The following is a 21,388-nucleotide window of genomic DNA, read 5'->3' as shown; positions in this document are numbered from 1 at the left end:
GAGTGGTTCAAGATAAGAGCCGTGGGTCCAGACAACCTGGTGGTGAACCCTGCCTTCTCCACTAGCTCTGTGGCCTTGGGGGCAAGTTGTTTCACCTCTCTGTGCCTCGTTTTCCAGGTCTGAGAAATGGGGCTTTATGGAGTGAGTCCCAGAAGGCGCTCAGCACCTAGCTTCCAGCATGTTATTACCAAAATCCTGCTAATCCTCTCTCTTTCTGCTTGCTCTGCCTGAGGCCCATTGCATTGCTTGGTTCCTGCTCCTGGGAGTGTCCTTCTGCCAGCTACTCATGGAGCCTGCCACCCTCTTCTTGTCAGTCTTCTCCTTTGAGGGACTTTCTCTGATCTCCTAATAGGCTAATTCCAGGCTGGAGAAGTGCTGTCTCACTTCCTCCAAAGCATTTGACAGTAACTGAAATTTTGCTGTTGGCTTTTGTGTTTCCACTAGACTGTAGGTGGCTTGAAGGTGAAGAATTTGTCTTGTTTACCCTGTGTTACTGTGGCATGAGGCCATGGTAAATGGTCGCTGCCCACCTGGAGCCTGATGTGAACCCATGTGCCTTGTCGCTCTCTGGGTGACCTGAGGTCAGTGGCTCATTCTCATTTGCTCGAGGGTGGGACGGTGCCCACATCTGTCTCCTGGGATGTAGAAAGCAAGCAGCAAGAATGCTAAGCTACCGTCCTCAGTCTCTTCTGGCACTAAAAGAAACTGAAGCTGAACAGGAACATGCAAGCCTGGTTGCTGACCTTCCCGTGCAGGCATTCAAAGACCTCCAACCTTCTGGGACCCATGCCTAGGGATCCTGGAGAGAGGACAGGGCCATTTCCCCATTGGCCCACTTTAGGTTTGGCCAGTGGGGGTGTAGAGGAGGGCCAGGGAGAAGCCCAGTGGAGGCCCTGTAACTATAACCCCCAGTGGGAGGCTATCTGTGTGTCACAATGGGTGAGCCAGGCTCCAAAGTGGCTGTGCAGGCCTGGGAGAGGGCAGGAGCCCAGAGCCACCCAATGGGTCATTTGTCCCCTTGCCAATCCCCTATTGCCTTACCCTAACAATTTGTTGAGCCCTGTTCCCATGGCTCCGAGAATTGCCCTGGGTGAACCCTCGCATGAGAGTTAAAAGTGTTTACCTGTCCACCTCCTGTAAGAGACCCTCAATAGCTTCTGCAAGGCCTGCCTCATCTGCCCTGTCTGGGAGGGCTTCCTTGAAGGTCCAGGCCTCTGGGCTCCTGCTTGACACAGATCTTCACACAAATGAACAGGAGCTCACCCTGAACAGGAGAGGCAAGCCTGGGAGAGCAGCATTAGCATCGAACTTCCGAGGTTCCAATAGATGTCCTGGTCTGTGCATTTGATAATGAACACGTGATTAGGGCCAGGAGAGAAGATCCCCAGGCTAGTCTGACAGGGACTAAGGCCCTTCCCAGCGGGGGGCAGGCAGCTCTAGCCTTCTGACTCTCTACCTGGAAAACCAGCCAGAAGGGAGTGTGGACACAGGAAGACCCACAATGTCTGGAGCTCCCTCCCTCAGGACAAGGGCACAAAGTTGAAGCTGTGCAGGGGGTTGAGACCCTTGGTTTTTTGTCCCAAAGCTGGGGGGGGGGTTGGAATGGGTGGGAGTTTGAGGACAGAGAGGGAGATGAAAGAACAGAACAGAGCCCAGCTGGCTGGCTGGGTGCCTCAGCCTCAGTCCAGGTGGCGGGCCAGCCACCAGGTAGGGGTGTGCTGGCACATGGCCTCCCTCTGCTGGGCACACGGGCTCACTGCAGCCAGCAATAAGGACAGGCCCTCTGGAACAGATGGCAGAAACAAGGTCCCGGCAAATCAAACTTTATTGGGGCTCTGAGGTCAGGGCTCTTCCCTCCAGGTCCTGCCGAAACTTGATAGTTGGAGTGTGGGCCCCTTGTGTTGCCCTCAACAGCTCCGTCACATTCAGACTCAGAGGGAGAGAGGCTGGGTGGGGGGAACATGGGGTTGCAGCACACCCGCAGGAAGGCCACTCTGTATGGTGTTCTAGCTGGCTCTCTCTCCGTCACTGCAGCCAGGCCACTCCTGGCTCCTCATTTCTTGGATCCTGGCTTTTTAGGTTTGAGTGTGGGTTTGGCCTATGGAGAGAAGGGAGGGCACCAGAGTCCCACTCCCTCCCTCTGCCCCCAGGAGGACCAGCCCCTTCTCCTGGTACTCACCTTTTTCACAGGACTCTTGTCTTTAAGGCTGGGTCTGGAATAGGGTGGGGAGGCCAGGAGAAGGGATGAGGGTGAGAAAGAGAGAGAGCTCAGCAGGACACCAGTAGCCCAGAACCTCCTAATGCCTACACTGCAATGCAGGGCCCTGGCCACTTCCAGGAAAGCCAGGGGCTGTGATATGGAGAGCTGGGAGGCTGCAGAATTCACCTCTCCACCCCGTCACCTGCTGGGACCATTCTGACTCTCTCTTATTTTAACAAGAGGTGTTTTCTTATTAGACTTCCACCTGCTTTCTTTTATTTATCACAAATAGGTCTCTTTCATTATAAAAGTAATATTTAACTACATTGCACAAAATATAGCAAATAGAAATCACTTGTTTCTTTACCTCCCACCGGTATTAACATTTTGATGTGTTTCCTTGCAGGACTTTTTGCTTTTTCTTCTAAAAACATGTGAAATAACATGAAAATGATTTAAGATCCTGTTCTTTTTAAATTCTGTAAACACTTTCCAGGATGCTATATTCTTCACAGCCATTATGTCACATTCTACTGGGAAAATGTGACCCAGCTTAATCTACTATATTGGTAGACACTTAGAATGCTTCCATTTTTCACTATTACTTGAATAATGCAGGGATCAGTTTCTTAGTGCATATGATTTTACCTGTATTTTGGATGGGGTCCTTGGGAAGGGGTTACCATGAGTGGAATTAGGTCAGAAGATAAGAATACTTTGATGCCTTCCAAAAAAGGCTGTGCTGGCCATCAGAGACAGCACATCTGTGTGTTCACAAACATGCACACACGCCAGACCCTTTCTAACCCTATAGGCTTCAGCTGTAAGATTTTGGCCACGTTAACAGATGGAAAGAGTTACCTCACTGCCTCCTCTTCTTTTTCCACCTTTTTTTTCTGGGAAGCAAACACAAGCAGCATGGGGACAGTTAGGGCAGGGTCCAGGGCCAGCAGACTCCTGCTGGGCACCTGGCAGGACCCCAGGCCTCTGTACACTCACACTCAACTCGGGAGGCCTGGCCCAGGTTTCTGAGGAGCCTGTGTGGGGGGGTGTCCCTTCCCTCACCTTGGCAACACCTGTCTGCTTCTGGGATGCTAGCCTCTTGACTTGTTTAAGAGGGGTCTCCTCCTCTAGGGACACATCTACATCAACATCATCATCGTCATCATCATCATCATCGCTGTCATCTTCCTCCTCTTCCTCCTCCTCCAGGTCCTCCTCCTCCTCCTCCTCCCAGGACAGGTCTGAAGTGTCTGTGAGGGTATGGAAAGGGAGCAGGGATGCTGAGCTCCAGGTCTCGGCCTAGCTCCTGTTCCACGATCGGTCTTGCTCTCAGAGCTGCCCTGGGGAAGCCAACACCTGCCACTTCCTAGAGACCCTTTCTGGCCTGACAAAGTAGAAGCTCAGATGGAGTGAGGGGTCCGGGACCCCAGAAAGCTGGGGTGGTTGGTAGAGGAGGGCAGGTGAGGTGGTAAGCTGTGGCTCTGGCTGGGAAGGATTCAGAGGAGGGTGAGGGTGGGCAGAGAGCACAAGGGAAGGGAGGAAATGGAAACAGCAGCTAAGGAATTTAGACCTCATCTTAAGGGAAGTGGAGCCTGCCAGGGTTTTTGAGTAACTACCCTGATACAGAGGCACAACTGGGCTGAGAAGGATATGAGAAGAGTCAACAGCACAGTGATTTGATAGAGCCTATATCGCTCCTCCAGCTACATACCTCATAGCACCTAACATTTTACATGCGGGCTAGTACTAGCTATCATGCAAACTGCTTCTCCCTGAGTATCCCATTTATTCCTCACAGTGGCTCTTTGAAGATGAAACCAAGTCTACACCCACCCTCATGGTACAGGCAAGAGGACTGCAGCCCACAGAGGACATGGTGGGGAGGTAAAGGAGAACTTCCATTCCAGGCTACCGGCCATCACGCTGCCTTTGGAGATTTTCTCTAGTAATTCAAGAATCCATCCAGCGTTTGAATACCTATTCCCTTGGCCCTGTGCTAGGCACTATAGTCAGACCCGCCTCAGGTCCAAGCTCCAACTTACCATAACATTCCTGGCCACTGAGGAACACGGGTCCAGAGCCAGCCCGGAGCTGGAAAGTGACTGGAGGAGAAAGCTCCAATCCCATCATGACCTGCAGAAGGAGGGATGTAGGGGCAGGAGCAGAAAAGATGGGCTCACTCAGGCCTGGCACCTGTCTGGGGGATGGTGTCTAATAGAAACGTTCAGAATTTATTCCCCAAACCCCAACTACACACACTTCACAGGTTCTCTGGACCTCATTGTGTTATCAAGCCCTTGGCCCTTCCTGTTGAGGTGGATTCAAACGGAAGACTGTGAATCTGATAATCCCATTCTTGTTAAAGATCACAGACAGGCTTCTAAGCTGAGGGGCAGCTGTTAGAGAAGTCTGATGGCTACAGATTAAATTGTGTCCTCCAAATTCTTTTTTTTAACATTTTTTAATGTTTATTTTTGAGAGAGAGAGAGAGAGAGAGAGAGAGAGAGAGAGAGAGAGAGAGAGAAAACGCATGGGGAAGAGAGAGATGGAAACACAGATTCTGAAGCAGGCTTCAGGCTCTGAGTTGTCAGCACAGAGCTCAATGGTGGGGCTCAAACCCATAAGCTGTGAGATCATGACCTGAGCCGAAAGTCACATGCTTAACTGAGCCATCCACGTGCCCCTGCCAAATTCTTATGTGAAGCCCTAACCTCCAATGTGATAGTATCTGGAGATGAGGCCTTTGGGAGGTAATTAGGGTTAGATGAGGTCATGAGAGCTGGGCCCTCATGATGGGACTGGTGCCCTTATAAAGGAGACCAGAGATTTCTCTCTGTCTCTGTCTCTCTGCTGTGTGAGGACACAGAGTACAGGCAGCCATCTGCAAGCTAGGAAGATGATCCTACCCAAATCTGACCACACTGGCACCCTGGTCTCAGACTTTCAGCCTCTACAACTATGACAAGATAGATGCACATTAAGTCCTTCACTCTCTGGTACTTTGTTATGGTGGCCCAACCCGAATAAGACACTAATCAAATGAGAAGAGCAGATGCAAAGTTGTATGTACAGTACTACTTTTGTCTTACATGTGTGGATATACATATGAATAAAGTTAGAATTCTATTAAGTGTGAGCCCTAATTTTCAGTGGACAGTACGGTGTTTCTTTTCTTGATACTCTTCCAAACTTTCCATTTTCTATTGTATCAGTGATGATACTCAGATTTATTGACTTCCTACCGTGTGCCAGGCCCTATGCTAAGCATTTCACCTGCTTTCCTCTTTTAACCCCTCACAACAAGCCCACAACGGAGGGGCCGTTCCTTTACAGAGGAGGGAACTGAGGCTTAGGGATATTAATTTAGAGTTTCTGGCTCAGACAGGAAGGAGACAAGCAAAAACTGAAACTCTGTAGCCACCAAAGCCTAGAAATGCTGGATAAAATGTATTCCGATCTTTTCACTGTTTGGTTGAACAGCAGGACAGAAGGAAGAGGCCCCGTGCACCAGAAAGGAGGGCAGCACGCACAAGCACCGGTGCTGTAGCTGAAGGGAAAATGTGCCCGAAAACAGCCTCGGCCTTGGGTTTTAACATGCGCTCATGGACAGGAGACAGGCCTGGGCTCCAGAGAGGCGTGCGGTCACGGGGCCCACTGAATGGGGCTGGGGTCCTCCACAGGTGCACCTCAGGCAGAAGCTCCAGGGTCAGGGGTGAGGACGGGGGACGGAAGAATCCCAAACCCACCCACCAGGAACTCCTCTCCACTGAAGGAAGGGAATAAGGAAATGCATGTGGGATAAAAGAAGTCTCCTGTGAGAACTTAAAAACCCATGGCTGTACCTGCCACTCACACTAAGCTTGAATTCACTTGGTGGGCACTGCGAAGCCAACAGACCCGTATAAGATCCCAGGCTGGTGACTCCTGGGGCCAACAGCAGGCACAAGCACAAAACCAATCCCTTGGGGTGCTGTCAATTTTCCTCACACAGAATTCTCTTGGAGAAAACAGTGGAACCACGAAGATGCCTCACCGTGTAAAGTGACAAAATGTCCAAGGCACGGTCCTGCTAGAGTGAGTGGAAGGAAACGAGACGACTGTAGACCGATGCAGCCAAGAGCCAGAGAGAAAAGAACAACAGTCTAGCAGTTATGACATTAGGTTGATGAAAGTCAAATAAACATAGAAGTAGGAATCAGAAGCATAACAACAAGGTATTATGAGAAATAACAAGAACCAAATGCAGCTTCTAGACTGAACAAATGGTTAAAAAGAATACACCAGCTAAAGCAAGTATCAGTAAACTGGAAGCATGCTGTGAAGAAACGACCCGGTACATAGCACAGAGACAAGAGGAACGAAATATGAAAGAGAGGCTGAGAGATACAGAGGACAGAATGAGATCTAAGATGCATCTAATCACAGTAAGGGACTAGAAACAACACAATGGGCAAAGTGATAACCAAGAGCTTCTAGAAACAACCAAAGACACAGATCCTCATGTCCAGGAAACCTAGGTCCTGAATAGATAAATAAAAGTAAATGTACATCTGAACATCCCATAGTGAAATGGTATATACCAAAAACAAAGAGGCTATCTTAAAATAAACCAGAGAGGAAAGACAGATGTCCAGAAAAGGAACAATAGGCAGACAGACTGAGGGTTTCAACAGCAACGTCAGAAACCAGAAGACTAGAATGGCGTCTTCAACGTTTTGAGGGAAAGTACCTCTCTGTGTAGAATTATACAGAACCAAACTACCATGAAGGAATGAGGGTAAAATAAAGACATTTCCAGGCAGAGCCCAAGTAAGTTCGCTCCTCCCAGACCTATTAAATGAGGTCTCAAAAAGCTGACAATCGAATTGAGAAGGAAGAAGTGGATATGAGCAGCAGTGGTGAGCAAGCAACTTGGTCAACCAAGACAAATCCAAGTCAGCATTATTGTAAAATAAAATAGTACTAGTAATGACTAGTATTGAGTGGGTTTAAAACAAGTTGAAGCTAAAACACTACATGATAACAACAGGTCGGTTAAGAAAAGGGTGCTCAGGAAAGTTCCGTGGATTGTCTGGGAGAGAGAAAATTAGCATTAATTTTAAACTGGTCATGCATGATTGTTAAAAAATTAAGGATAACTACACTAAAAAGTAGAGTGAGACTCTACAGTTCCAAACCAGTAGAAAGGAAAAGGGGGAAAGAAACCTTAATCTAATAAAAGAGGAAAAAGGAAAAAGAGGAAAAAATGAAAAAAAAAAACAATGAACATAGAAGCACAAAGTACATATTACAAATAAATCCAAGTATGATAGCATCACAGTAAACATAAACAGATATTATTGGCCAGATAGATTAAAACAAAGTTTAGCTACTTACTGCTTATAAGATACATGCCTAAAATGTGAGCACATACAAATGTTGAAGATATGGAGACATATTTACCAGATGTGGCAGAGGCTTCTCATTGCTTATCCAATATCCATTCTTCCCTTTTCCCATAATATCAGCGCCCTAATATTGTACCCACCATAGACCGTATTCCCCAGTTTCCTGTGCAGTTGGCAGTGACCGCAATACTAATTTCTGGATCAGTGAGTTGCAAGCAGAATTTGGTGGGTGGTGCTTGTGTGAAGACACCTTAAGAGGTATACAGAGAAGTGAGAAAAAAAATTAAATCAATAATGTAAGATTCTGCTTTACAAAACTAGAAAAAGAGCAAATTAAAACCCACACAGACAGAAGAAAGGAAATAAAGAACAGAGATCAATAAAATACAAAAGTGGGTAAACAATAGAGAAAAGTTGAGACCAAAAGCTGGTTCTTGAAAAAGATGGATAAAAATATTAAACCTCTAACCAGACTGCACAAAGAAAAGGGGAAGAAGACACAAATTATCAATATCAGGAATAAGACAGCAGAGTTTACTACAGATTTTACAGGAGAGGAAGAAAGGAAATATTATGGACAACCCTATGCCAATGAATTTGACAATGTGGACAAAATGGAAAAAACAAAGCTCTCTTAAGAAAAACAACCCAAACTGTCCTAAATCTATTTAATGTTCTATCAAAACATTTAAGAAAAAAATACCAAAGTTACACGAACTGTTTCAGAAAACAGAAAAGTAGAGAATACTTTCCTTCTCATTTTATGAGGCCAGCATGACCCTAATACTAAAACCAGATAAAAACATGACAAGAAAAGTACAGTCCAATGTTGTTCATAAATATAGACACAAATATTTTTTAAAAATATATTATTTTTAAGTAATCTCTACACCCAGTGTGGAGCTCAAACTTACAACCCTGAGATTAAGAGCCACACGCTCCCCTGACTGAGCCAGCCAGGTGCCCCAAAACAAATATCCTTAATAAAACATTAGCAAATGGAATCCAGTAATATATAAAATATATAAAAGGATAATATATCATGATCAAATGGGGCTTACCCCAAGAATGTACAATGGGTTTGAAATTTGATGGGGTGCCTAGCTGGCTCAGTTGGTAGAGCATGACATTCTTAATCTCAGGGTCATGAGTGTCAGCCCCACTTTAAGTGTGGAGCCTACCTAAAATAAAAAAACTAAAAGTTAATAAAAATAAAATTTGAAAACAAATCAATAAATGTAATTTGCCACTTAATAAAGGAGGCCAAAAAAACCCCTCAGTAGATGCAGAAAAGAATTCTTGGACAAAACTCAACAGCATCTCAATAAATTAGAACCAGAAGGGAACATCCTCATCCTCATATAGAACATCTGTACGAAAATCCTTCATGTGTCTTAATGGTAGAAGGCTGAACACTGGTAGAAGAGAAAAAGGCAAGGACAGACATGCTGTCACCACTTTTATTTGACATTATATTTGAGGTCCTAGTCAGTGAAAGAAGACAAGAAAAAAGAATGCAAGAAGTTGAACTGACTTTATTCACAGATGACATGAATAAATCCATTAGGAATCAACAAAAAGCTGCTAGGATTTCTATGCAAGTTTTGCAAGGTCAAATAATAGCAAAAAAAACCCAACACAATTATGTAACTATATACTACTACTGAACAATGATAAAATGAAATTTATTTTTTTTTTCAACGTTTATTTATTTATTTATTTTTGGGACAGAGAGAGACAGAGCATGAACGGGGGAGGGGCAGAGAGAGAGGGAGACACAGAATCGGAAACAGGCTCCAGGCTCTGAGCCATCAGCCCAGAGCCCGACGCGGGGCTCGAACTCACGGACCGCGAGATCGTGACCTGGCTGAAGTCGGACGCTTAACCGACTGCGCCACCCAGGCGCCCCGATAAAATGAAATTTAAAAATACATTTGCATATGTTATACTATACACAAAAATGAACTCCAAATATATCATGGACTTAATTATCTAGAAGACTTAAAACTATAAAACCCCTAGAAGAAAACATTGGAGCAAATTTTCATGACCTTGGATTAGGTGACAAGTTCTTAGATTTGATAGTAGAAGCACAAGAAACAAGATAAAACATATAAATTAGACTACATCAAAATTCAAAACTTTTGTGCTGCAAATGATATCATCAAGAAATTGAGAAGACAACTCAGAAAATGGGAGAAAATATTTGCAAATCATCTGATAAGGGGCTTGTATGCAGAGTATATAAAGCGCTCATACAATTTAAAGTAAAAAGACCAATATTAAAATGTCAAACTCAAATGCAATTTAAAAAAAAAATGAAGAAAGACCTGAATAGACAATTCTGCAAAAAAGATATACAAATGACCAATAAACACATGAAGAGAGATGCAACATCATTAGCCATTAGGTAAAGCAAACCAAAACCACACTGAACTATCAGTTCACACCCACTAAAATGACTAATCAAAATTATAGACAATAGTAAGTATTGCAAGGATGTGGGGAAAGTGGAATCCTCATATTCTGTTGGTGGGATTGTAAAATGGTGTGACTACATTGGAAAATAATCTGGCAGTTCCTCAAAATGTTACATACATAAAGCTACCACAATGACCTAGCAATTGCACTCCCAGAGATATGCTCAAGAGCAATGAAAACATATATTCATACAAAAGTTTGTACATGAATGTTCATAACAGCCTTCATAATAGCCAAAAGGTAGACATAAAACAGGTGTCCATCAGCTGCTGAATGGATGATTTCATATATATCCATAAGATGGGTATTACTTGGCAATAAAAAGAAAGTAGTGCTATATGCTACAACATGGATGAACCTTAAAAACATAATGCTATGTGGGGCTACCTGGGTGGCTAAGACTTCGGCTCAGGTCATAATCTCGCGGTTCACGAGTTTGAGCCTTGCATGGGGCTCTGGGCTGATAGCTCAGAGCCTGGAGCCTGCTTTGAATTCTGTGTCTCCCTCTCTCTCTGCCCCTCCTCTGCTCATGCTCTGCCACTCTCTCTCTCTCTCAAAAATAAATAAACATTAAAAAAAAAACACCACACATTATGCTGTGAAAGGAGTAGTCACAAAAGACCACACATTTTGTGATTCCATTTATACGAACTGTCTAGAATAGGCAAAAATAGGCAGAAAATAGATGAACAGCTGCCTAGTGCTGCAGGTGAGTGTGGGAAATGGGGAGTGACTGCTAGTAGGTATGGAATTACTTTTGGGGGTGATGAGAATGTTCTACACTTAGGCTGTGATGGGCATACAACTCTTAATTTACTAAAAACCATCTGATTGTACACGTAATAGATGAAGCTTATGGCATGTGAATTATCTTTCATTAAACACTTTAATACCATTTTCAATAGCACCTAAAATCAAATATAGCAGTATGTTGGGGTAGATCTTACAAAGTATGTACACAACCAGTTCCCTGAAAACTACAAAATATTAGTAGGAAAAGTTAAAGTTAAAGACATACATTAGGGTAAAAAGTGACAGACTTAAACAAATAGAGAAACATATGCTCAATTATTAATGACTAAAAATTGTTAAGATGCCAATTCCCCCCAAAATAGTCTATAGATTCAATACAATCTCAGTCACAACCCAACAGACTGATTTTCAAAGAAAGCCTATTTTGAAATCTATGTGGAAATGTTCAGGACCTAGAATTGCCAACACAATTTTGGAAAAGAAAAACAAAGTTGGAAGACACACTAATTTTAAGACTAACTATAAAACTATAATAATCAAATCAGTCTGTCATGAGAGTAAAGATACAAATACAAATCAATGAAACAAAATACAGGAATACATGCATACATACACAGGCAATTGATTTATAGCAAAATGCCAGCATAATTGTATAGTGAAAGGACAGTCTTAAAAAAAAAAAAAGAAAATAGTGCTAGAGCAATGGGTATCAGCTTGGGAAAAAAATGTTTCTCTACGCTTATTTTATACCATACAAAAAAATTATCTTGAAATGGAGGAATACAGACAAATGTAAGAGCTTAAACAATAGCACTTCTAGAAGAAAGCATAGAAAAAGACATTTGTGACCTTAGTTTAGGCAATGATTTCTCAGGACACCCGCCCCCCCCAAAAAAAAGAACTGTAAGAGGAGAAAATACCAAATTGGACTTCATAAAAATTAAAAACTTGTGCTCTTTGAAGAAATCATTATGAATGAAAAGGCAAGTCATGTACTAGCAGAAAATATTTGAAATAAATATTTTTGATAAAAGACTTGTATCCAAAATATATAAAGAACTTCTACAACTCAATAACTTGATTTAAAAATGGGGAAAACATCTAAACAGGCATTTTACAAAAGAAGATATCAAATGACCAGACAACAAGATGGTCAATATCACCAGTCATCAAAGAAACATAAATAATAACCACAATGAGATGCCACTATACATATGGCCTAAATTTATGAATGGCTACAATTAACACTGACAATGCAAAGTGTTGGGGAGGATGTGGAACAACTGGTAGGAATGCAAAATGGTGTAGTAATTCAGAAAATAGTTTGGCAGTGGTGTGTAAGGTTTAACATATGCAAGAGGATGGGAGGGGGGAAATAAAGTTTAACATATGCTTACTAATGATTCTGCAGTTTTACTCCTAGGAATTTACACAAGAGAAATGAAAACATGTGCATACAAATACACTCAAACTTCATAGCAGCTTTATTCATAGTATAAAACCAGAAACTACCCAGGGCACCTGGGGGGCTCAGTTGGTTGAGCGTCTGATTTTGGCTCAGGTCATGATCTCACAATTTGTGAGTTTGAGCCCTGCCTTGGGCTCACTGCTGTCAGTGCGGAGCCTGCTTGGGATCCTCTGTCCCCCTCTGTCTCTCTGCCTCTCCCCTGCTTAGACTCTTTCTCAAAAATGAAAAAAAAAAAAAAAAAACCAAAACAAAAAACTAGAAACTATCCAAATGTCTGCTAACAAGTGAATGAATAAATAAACCTTGACATATATATGTACTTGTAAAATAGAATGTTACTCAGACATAAAAAAGGAGCACATTACTGTTTCACCAACAACAGATAAATCTCAAAGCATTACGCTAAGTGAAAAAAGCCAGGTACCAGACACTATGTATTGCATGATTCCCTTTAAATGAAATTCTAGACAAGGCAAAAGAGTAGTGAAAGTAGATCAATGGTTGCCAGAGGCAGTGATAGGTGGAAAGGGCTGACTGCAAAGAGGCATGAGGAAATTTTGGGGGGGTGAAGGAAATTTTCTCTACTTTGATTGCAGTGGTAGTTACAAAATTATATACACTTATCAAATGCATCAAATGGTATACTTAACACTGGTGGATCTTATTGTATATAAATTATATCTCAATAAAGTAGATATAAAAACTGACTCAAAGAAATGGAAACATCTAGACCTAAAACTTAAATGACAATAGTTTAAAATCAAACCAGTTGCACATAGTTTGTTCACTTCCTTACTCACTCATTACATGTTGAGTGTCTACAATATACCAGTTTCTACAACATACCATAACATATGGTATATAGGCATTATGGCTAAGGCAGTAAATGAAAAGGCAAAGTCTTTGCTGTCTTGGAGCTTGTATTCTTGTTGGGGAGAAAGACAGGCACAGATGAAAACTGAAGCCAGTGATGGGTTCCATGGGAGAAAAAGTGGTTACGGAAGGGTAGGAAGAGGGGATGCGGTTTGTGGTCGGGGAAGACTTTTTTTTTAAAGCAGGATTCACGTCAGACACAGGGACCAAACTCACGACTGTGCGATCAAGACCTTAGCCATGATTGAGAGCCCAACCAACTGAGCCACCCAGGTGCCCTGGGAAAGACTTCTTGAATGAGGTGACATATGAACAAAGGCTGAAGTGAGGGGCAAGTGAATTCCTAGCATGGGGAACAGTAAATGCAAGACTCCCAGGAAGGGGGTATGTTTGAAATTTTCAAGGTACAATCAAGAAAGCCAGTGCAGTTTGAGCAGGATTAGGGAGGGGAGAGTAGCCAAGGGTGAGTTTAAGAGAGGTTTCTAAGGGCCAGAACATAAAGGATCTTGGATTTCATTCTAAGTGAAATGGGAAGCCACTGACATAAGTGTTCTGACAGAGAAGCGACATGGTCTGACTTTTGTTTAAAAGGATCCTTCTGGCACCTGGTGCATACATAGAATAGACTAGAGATTGGGGAATTTTTTTCTGTAGATATCCAGTATTTTAGGCTTGTGAACCTTATGGTCTCTGTGGAGACTACTCAGTTCTGCTGTTACCAAGGGAAAACAGGTATGGATAATATACAAAATGAAGGAGCGTGGCTGTGTTTCAATAATACTTCATTTACAAAAACACGCAGTAGGCTGGATTTAATCCTGTAGGTTGTGGAACCCTGGAATAGACTATAAGGAACCAAGGGTGGGGGTTGGTGGACCAGTTAGGAGACTCTGCAATAAAACTGAGCACCTGGGCCAGGACATGGCAGGGGGTGGTGACAGGTGGTCAGATGGGGGTACATTGTGAAGGCAGAGCCAACAGGATTTGCTGGTGATATGTGGTGTTAGAGAAAGAAGTTTTTGTCCTGAATAACTGGGAGAGCAATTATATTCTGGGAGAGGCTCAGGTTTGGGGGTGGGAGAAGAGATTATAGATAAAAATCAAGAATCTGGATTTGGATTTGTTAAGTTTGGGTTATCTCTTAGATATCTATTAAATACACTGAGTTGGACACAGGATCTGGAGCACAAGAGAGGGATTGGGTCTATAGAAATAAATATCAAAGTTTTGATTTGTATAGATGGTCTTTAAAAATAAAACCCTGGGAATGAAGGAGATCTAGGGAGAGCTCATAGATGGGGGTGGGGGTGGGGGAGTTTTGGGGCAGTTTTACAGATGGGACTCCCAGATCTTCAGGGACAGATGATACCGGTCTTACATTCACTGTTCCACCATATAGAAGGAGAGAACACTCCATCCCCCAGTTCATGAGGCTAGTGTGCCTTGACACCCAAATAAGATAGGCCAACCTCACGAGTATGTAAGATTTAAATTTTTAAAAAATATATTAGCAAAGCAAATCTAGAAATTCACAGTATGATCTATCAGTGTTTATCTTAGGAATGCAAAGTTGGCTGAAGAGTATTCTATTAATATAACTCACCACCTTAACAGGTTAAAGAAGAAAGAACCTATGATCATCTAAATCTAAAAAAGCACTTGATAACCATTTTTGATTAAAAAGAAGAAATCTCAATTTTAAAACGCAGAGCAGGACTAGATGGGGACTTCCTTAACTTGAAAAAGGAAGTTATCGTCTTATCAGATGTGCCACACTTAATGGAGAAACGTTAGAAGCACTCCTTTAAAAATATACATACATGTATTAAGAAAGGAACAAGGACATCTACCATTACAATCTTCCTCAATAGTACACTGGAGGTCCTAGACCGTGTAGTATAATTAAAAAAAAAAAAAAGATACAAAAACTGCCATTAACAATGATGATTTGCATAGAGAACTCAAGATAAATTACTAGAGATAAGAGAACTTCTGGATACACAATCAATGTGGAAGTCATCAACAGTGTCCTGTCACCAGCATCAAAAAGTTTAAAAACGTGATTTTGTAGAGAGGTTAACTTGCCCAAGCTGGGAAAAGGTGAGCTGGGATGGAAACGGAGCTCCCTGCCTCCTAAGTCCAAGGCTCAAAGTCATTGGCTATACGGCCCCGTGGCGGGACTGCATTCCTGCAGAACGACTGTATCCCACCTTTGTCCGTCCACACCCGCTCAGGCGGTGAGTGCCCGGGGCAGGCAGCCTCCCGAAGCCTGCGGGGGCGGGGGGGGATGGGGTAGGGAGGCTCACCATGGGGAGCACCGAGGCCTGAAGAGAGGCGATGGTGATGGGCTTGGCCTTCCTGTCTTCCTGGCTGGCTGGGGGCAGGATTTCCACGAGGTTCATCTCTTCTTTGGCTTTCTCCCCCAAGCAAATCTGAGAGCGTTTGAAGACAGGCCACCTCAACACCGGAGGGAACCCCTGTTCCACTTGCAGAGACCAGAGAGCCCCACCTGCTCCCCCGCAGCTGGCCACGTCCCTCCCGAGTCCATCCTACCATCCCCTCCTGGGGGCCGGGACACCCACCGTACTGAGCAACAGCTTACAGTCCTGCTTCCCTTCCTTCTGGGGTTTGACGGTCCAGGTCCGCTTCTCCTGGTTTAGCTCACAGCCTGCGGAAGGAGGGCAGCGAGGGGGCCGGGCCGGCTCAGGGAGGCTCCCCGTTTCTCCTCCGCCTCCCTCTCCACCCTCCACCCGCCGGACCCTCACTCACCCCAGAGCATGGCTGTGGGCGCTTTCTCGGCCGCGCTGCTCGTGCTGCTGCGGTTCATGACTCTGGGCGCGGGCGCCGGGGTCCCGGCGGCTGTGAGGAAGGGGCGCCCGCCGTGAGGCGAGGCCCGGTTCCCCGCTCCCGCCCGCATCCCGGCCGGCCGCCCCGGATTCCGAGCCCCTGGCGGGCGCAGCCGTCCAACCCCGTAGCCCGGAGCCAGCGGTGCGGGGTGGGGTGGGAGTGGGGGCGACGCTGAGGTTGCCCGGGCTGGAAAGGTGCTGGGCGCCGGCCCGCTGCGCCCGGGGGCCCCGTCGGCGCCGTCGCGGTCCCGGCTGTACTTCCCCTGGCGCCGGACCCGCTCGCCAGCCCGCCTCCGCCTCACCGGCCCTGCGCGCTGGGCGTCTCGGGCTCCCTCACTCCGGCCTCTTCTCAGCCGCACCTGAGAGCCGCCGGCCGCTGCAGGCTGTTAGGAGGCCCGGGAAGGGGCGGCGGGGGGCGTCCGCTCCGTCTTAAAGGAGAGGCCCTTCTTTCCCCAATCCGCTCCTCCATTCGTTGCTCTTCGTGCCTCGGCGCACCTGGAGGGCTCGTTAAAGCACCGAGCTAGGTGCCAGCGCCAGTTTCCGGTCGTGGAGGGCTGGGTGGGGCCGAGGTAATTTGCATCCTAACGGGTTTCCAGGTGAAGTTGCTGCTGCTGGTCGAGGACCGCGCTGTGAGCACCACCTTCATGGCCCCTGGGGATTCACGGAGGCCTACTGGGTGAGATCGCCTAGCTTGGACTTGCGTGGCCACCCAGTGGGAAGCAGCATTAAGGCTTTTTCCTGCTCAACGCCTTCCTTTTTTCATACCCTCTCGGTGTGGGCCTTTTCCAAGGCCAGGAGGGCCCGTCCCCCAGGGTTTTGGGCCCCAGAGAAGAAGAGCCCTGTTTCCAGAAGGATAATTTGTCCCACGGACAGGAAGGGGGTGGGGATGAGTTAGGACACCAGAGGTCACCAGCTGTGGCAGCTGGTGGGGAATACACCATAGGGCCCAGTGAGTGACTTTACCAGGGCCAGTCATCTAACAAACAGCAGCTCACAGGGCACTGTGGTTGGGGGTGGTGGAGAGGACGCTGCCTTTCAGCCGGCCACATCCCCCTTTGGCCTACTCTGCACATGCATCATCTCTGGGAGTCAGAAATAACCAGGGATCTCTCTCTTTGAATTCCTTTTCTTTCCTTCCTCCCCCAACCCCTTTTTAAAAATGAAGTATAGTTGATCAGATTGCATTTTTATCCTTCCTTTCCATTCTGGAAACTTCTCACCTACACATAAAGTTCAGTGCTTAAAGTTCAGTGCTTTTCAACAAAAGTGCCAAGGTAATTCAATAAGGAAAGGTTAGTCTTTTCCAAAAATAGTGCTAGAGGAACTGGATATATCTCTCTGGAACCTTGATTGGAGCTTGTGCTGTGCAGGAATCAGCTTTTAGTTTTTCCTTTTTAACATGTCCACTTTATTGAGAAATAATTTATTTCTTAAAAGGCACTCATTTAAAGTGTATAATTTGATGAATTTTGACAAATGTATATACCTGGGTACCCACCACCACAGTCCAGTTACAATATCCATCACTCTTCCAAATTTTCTGGTTTCCCTTTGCGGTCAGTATCCTCACATCAATGCCTAATTGGCATTAGGCATTTACCTGCTTTCTGACACTGTGGATCATTATTGACTGTTCTAGAATTTCATATAAGTAGAATCCTACAGGGTCTTTTCACCAGTCCTTTTGTTGAACAAAATGTGTTTTGAGAGTTACTTACCCATATTGTTGTTTGTATCAGTAGTTTGTTTCTGTTTTTTTTTTTAATTTTTTTTCAACGTTTTTATTTATTTTTGGGACAGAAAGAGACAGAGCATGAACGGGGGAGGGGCAGAGAGAGAGGGAGACACAGAATCGGAAACAGGCTCCAGGCTCCGAGCCATCAGCCCAGAGCCCGACGCGGGGCTCGAACCCACGGACCGCGAGATCGTGACCTGGCTGAAGTCGGACGCTTAACCGACTGCGCCACCCAGGCGCCCCTGTTTCTGTTTATTGTTTATGCATGATTTGTATACTCACGCATGTGCTGGTCAGTTTTATGTGTCAACTTGGCTAGGCTATCATACCTACTTGTTCAGTCAAACGCTAATGGTGTGGCTGTGAAGGCATTTTGTAGAGGTGATTAACACCTATAATCAGCTGCCTTTATATAAAGATTACTGTCAGTAATGTGGGTGGGAGGTTTCCCTGAAAAAGTTCTGCCTGTGGACTGTGGCTTCAGCTCCTACCAGAGAGCTTCCAGTTTGCTTTTTCTGATGACCTGCCCTGTGGATTTCAGACTTGTTGCTAGCTCCCAGAGCCGCATAAGCCAATTCCTTGTGATATGTCCCTGACTGATATACCTGTTGATGCATATTTGGGTAGTTTTCAGTTTTAGACATGTATTATGAATAAAAATAACATGAACAAGTCTTTGCATGGACATATGTTTTAGTTTTTGTTTGATAAATACCTAGGAGTGGAATTGCTGGATCATTTTGTAAGCATGTATTAAACTACGTGAAACTGTAAAACTACTTTCTGAAGTCATTTTGCATTTCTACCAGCAATGTATGAGAATTCCAGTTGCCATACATCTTCATCAACACTTGGTATTGTCAGTCTTCTTAATTTTAGCCATTCTAGTGGATGTATATAGTGACATCTCTTGTGTTTATTTGTTTCTGTTTGATGACAAGTGAGGTTGAGTATCTTTTCAGGTGTTTACTGATCATTCGTGTATCTTCTTTGGCAAAATACCTGTTTAAATACTTTGTCCATTTTTAAATTGGGCTATTTCAGATTATTCTTACTGAGTTGCAGGGATTTTTTATATATATTGGATACCTGTGTTGTGTCATGTATATGTATTACAAAGATTTTTTTACTCCTGCCTATAACTTGTCTTTTCATATTTTAAAACGGTATCTTTTGAAGAGCAGATAAATTTAAATTTGACAAAGTCCAATGGCTCATGGCTTTGGTATTTGAAGGAATCTTGTTTAACCCAAGGTTGTAAAAGTTTTCTCCTAAGTTTTCTTCTAGAAGTCTTGTGGTGTGAGCTTGTACTTTTACATTTGTGATTGATTTGAAGTTAATTTTTGTGTGTGGTGTTAGCTAAAGGTCAGGTTCATTTCTTTTACCCCTCAAGTGGATCTCCACCCAGTTCATCTAGCACTATTTTTGGAAAAGACTAGCCTTTCTCTATTGAAATACCTTGGCACATTTTGCTGAAAATCATTTAACCATGTACATATTGGTCTATTTCTAGACTTTATTCTGTTCTATTGATCTGTCTGCCATAGTGCCAACACTACAGTCTTGATTACTGTAGCATTAGAGCAAATCTTGAAATCAGGTAGTTGAGCTCTCCAAATCTGTTCTTCTATTTCAAAAATGTTTTGGATGTTCTAGATGTTTTGCATTTTCACATAAATTTTATTTTACTTTTAATTTGAAGAGAGAGAGAGCACACAAGTCGGAGAGAGGTGGAGAGAGAGAGAGAGAGAGAGAAAGAAAGAAAGAGAAAGAGAATCCCACGCAGGTTCAGAAAGAGAACCTGCAGTGGGGCTTGATCCCATAACCCTGGGATCATGACCTGAGCTGAAGAAATCATTGGACACTCAACTGACTGAGCCACCTAAGTGCCTGGATTTTCATATAAATTTTAGAATCAGCTTGCCGTTTTCTACAAAAAAAACTTTCTGGGATTTTTATTGGGGTTCCTTTGAATGCATAGTTCAATTTGGGGAGAAAGGACATCACGGTTTTGAGTCATCCAACCCATGAATATGTTATGATCTCTGCATTTGTTTAAAGATTTTCCTCTGCAGTGTTTTACAGATTTTAGTGTATATATACTTGTTATATATCTTGTTAAATTTATTCCTATGTATTTCATGTATTTGGATGCTATAGCAAATAATATATATCTTATTTCATTTTAAAGTCTTATTTATTTTGAGAGAGAAAGGGAGAGAGAGCAGGGGAGGGGCAGAGAGAGAGAGAGAGAGAGAGAGAATCCCAAGCAGGTTCCGAGCTGCCAGTGTAGAGCCCAATTTGGGGCTCAGTTTCATGAACCCTGAGATCATGACCCGAACCGAAATCAAAAGTTGGATGCTTAACCAACTGAGCCACCAGAAGCCCCACAAGCAGTATATATTTTAAAATTTCATCTAGGGGCGCCTGGGTGGCGCAGTCAGTTAAGCGTCCGACTTCAGCCAGGTCACGATCTCGCGGTCCGTGAGTTCGAGCCCCGCGTCAGGCTCTGGGCTGATGGCTCAGAGCCTGGAGCCTGTTTCCCATTCTGTGTCTCCCTCTCTCTCTGCCCCTCCCCCGTTCATGCTCTGTTTCTCTCTGTCCCAAAAATAAATAAACGTTGAAAAAAAAATTAAAAAAAAATAAAATTTCATCTAATAGTTTATTTTTTAAGTTTATTTATTTATTGAGAGAGGGAGAGAGAGAGAGAGGGAATATGAGCAGGTGAGGGGCAGAGAGAGAGGGAGGGGCAGAGAGAGAGGGAGAGAGAGAGAATCCCAAGCAGGCTCCATGCTGTCAGGGTGGAACTGGACTTGGCGCTTAAACTCCCAAACTGTGAGATCATGACCTGAGCCAAAACCACGGGTCAGACTCTTAACCAACTAAGCCACCCAGGTGCCCCTAATAGTTTTAGTTATAGAAATATACTATTTGGTTTTTGTCTACTGACCTTGTATTCTGTGATTTTACTAAATTCACTTATTAGTTCCAGTAGCTTTCTGAACCCCAAATCATGACATTTATGAATAGTGTTTCACTTCTTCCTTTTTGTACTGTGCACTATTAATTAATTAACTAATTAATTAATTAAGTGCCTATGTGCTCTGGTTAAGACCTGAGGTACAATGTTAAATAGAGGTAGTAAGAGAGGGTGGCCCTTTCCTTGTTCTTAATCTTAGGGAAAACATTCACTCTTTCACCATCACATTCTGTTGGTGGTAGGTTGTCGTGGATGTCTTTTAATAGGTAAAGGATGTTTCTTTTTATTCCTAGTTTGTTGAGACTTTTTATCATGAGTATTGAATTTTGTAATGTGCTTTTTCTTTATCTACTGAGATGATCGACTTTTTGTCTTTCATTTTGTTGATACAGTGAATTATTTATTGGTTTTCTGAATCAAAAAATTGTTTTAGAAATATTTGGTTTTCTGTTTTTAGAGAGAGCAAGCACACAAGTGGGGGAGAGGGGCAGAGAGAGAAACAATCTTAAGCAGTCTCCACGCTCAGCACAGAACCTGACACAGGGCTTGATCCCATGACCCTGAGATAAAGACCTGAGTTGAGATCAAGCATTCAACTCAGATGCCCCAGGTTTTCTGAACGTTTTAAACTGACCTTGCATTTCTAGGATCAATCCCACTTG

The 21,388-nt window shown here is 44.0% G+C and overlaps 1 protein-coding gene across 6 annotated transcripts; it reads right to left on the bottom strand.

Annotated features, from left to right (window-relative positions):
• Window positions 1-1,807: 1,807 nt before the first annotated feature.
• On the bottom strand, window positions 1,808-16,638 carry NPM2 (nucleophosmin/nucleoplasmin 2). Of its 6 annotated transcripts, XM_047092117.1 has the most exons (9): window positions 16,371-16,638; window positions 15,935-16,024; window positions 15,748-15,833; window positions 15,472-15,597; window positions 4,246-4,336; window positions 3,266-3,453; window positions 3,062-3,096; window positions 2,180-2,213; window positions 1,808-2,098 (listed from the first exon to the last, which is right to left on the bottom strand). In XM_047092117.1, the coding sequence occupies exons 2-9, from the start codon at window positions 15,990-15,992 to the stop codon at window positions 2,054-2,056; spliced, it is 663 nt and encodes a 220-aa protein (XP_046948073.1). In that variant the 5' UTR covers window positions 15,993-16,024; window positions 16,371-16,638; the 3' UTR covers window positions 1,808-2,053. The 6 variants fall into 6 exon arrangements, 5 of the variants coding, with proteins under 5 accessions (XP_046948073.1, XP_046948071.1, XP_046948074.1 ...); XM_047092115.1 differs by having other exon boundaries at window positions 1,808-2,213; XM_047092118.1 differs by lacking the exon at window positions 3,062-3,096 and having other exon boundaries at window positions 2,046-2,098.
• Between the last annotated feature and the right edge of the window lie 4,750 nt (window positions 16,639-21,388).

The sequence above is a fragment of the Lynx rufus genome, unplaced genomic scaffold (assembly GCF_022079265.1).
Source record: "Lynx rufus isolate CCGP_SWC_20201006 ecotype Redwood Valley unplaced genomic scaffold, mLynRuf1.p SCAF_3, whole genome shotgun sequence".
NCBI lineage: Eukaryota > Metazoa > Chordata > Mammalia > Carnivora > Felidae > Lynx > Lynx rufus.
The sequence above is the reverse complement of the archived record's forward strand: the minus strand, read 5'-3'. Positions and strand labels throughout refer to the sequence as shown.

Bases quoted from the DNA above. Each gene is read 5' to 3' on its own strand.
- NPM2 (XM_047092113.1), bottom strand. From the start codon at position 15,992: ATGAACCGCAGCAGCACGAGCAGCGCGGCCGAGAAAGCGCCCACAGCC. The intron at 15,834-15,934 runs GTGAGTGAGGGT...CTCCTTCCGCAG, and splicing joins GCCCACAGCCATGCTCTGGG to GCTGTGAGCTAAACCAGGAG. The intron at 15,598-15,747 runs GTGGGTGTCCCG...AAACGCTCTCAG, and splicing joins GTAAGCTGTTGCTCAGTACG to ATTTGCTTGGGGGAGAAAGC.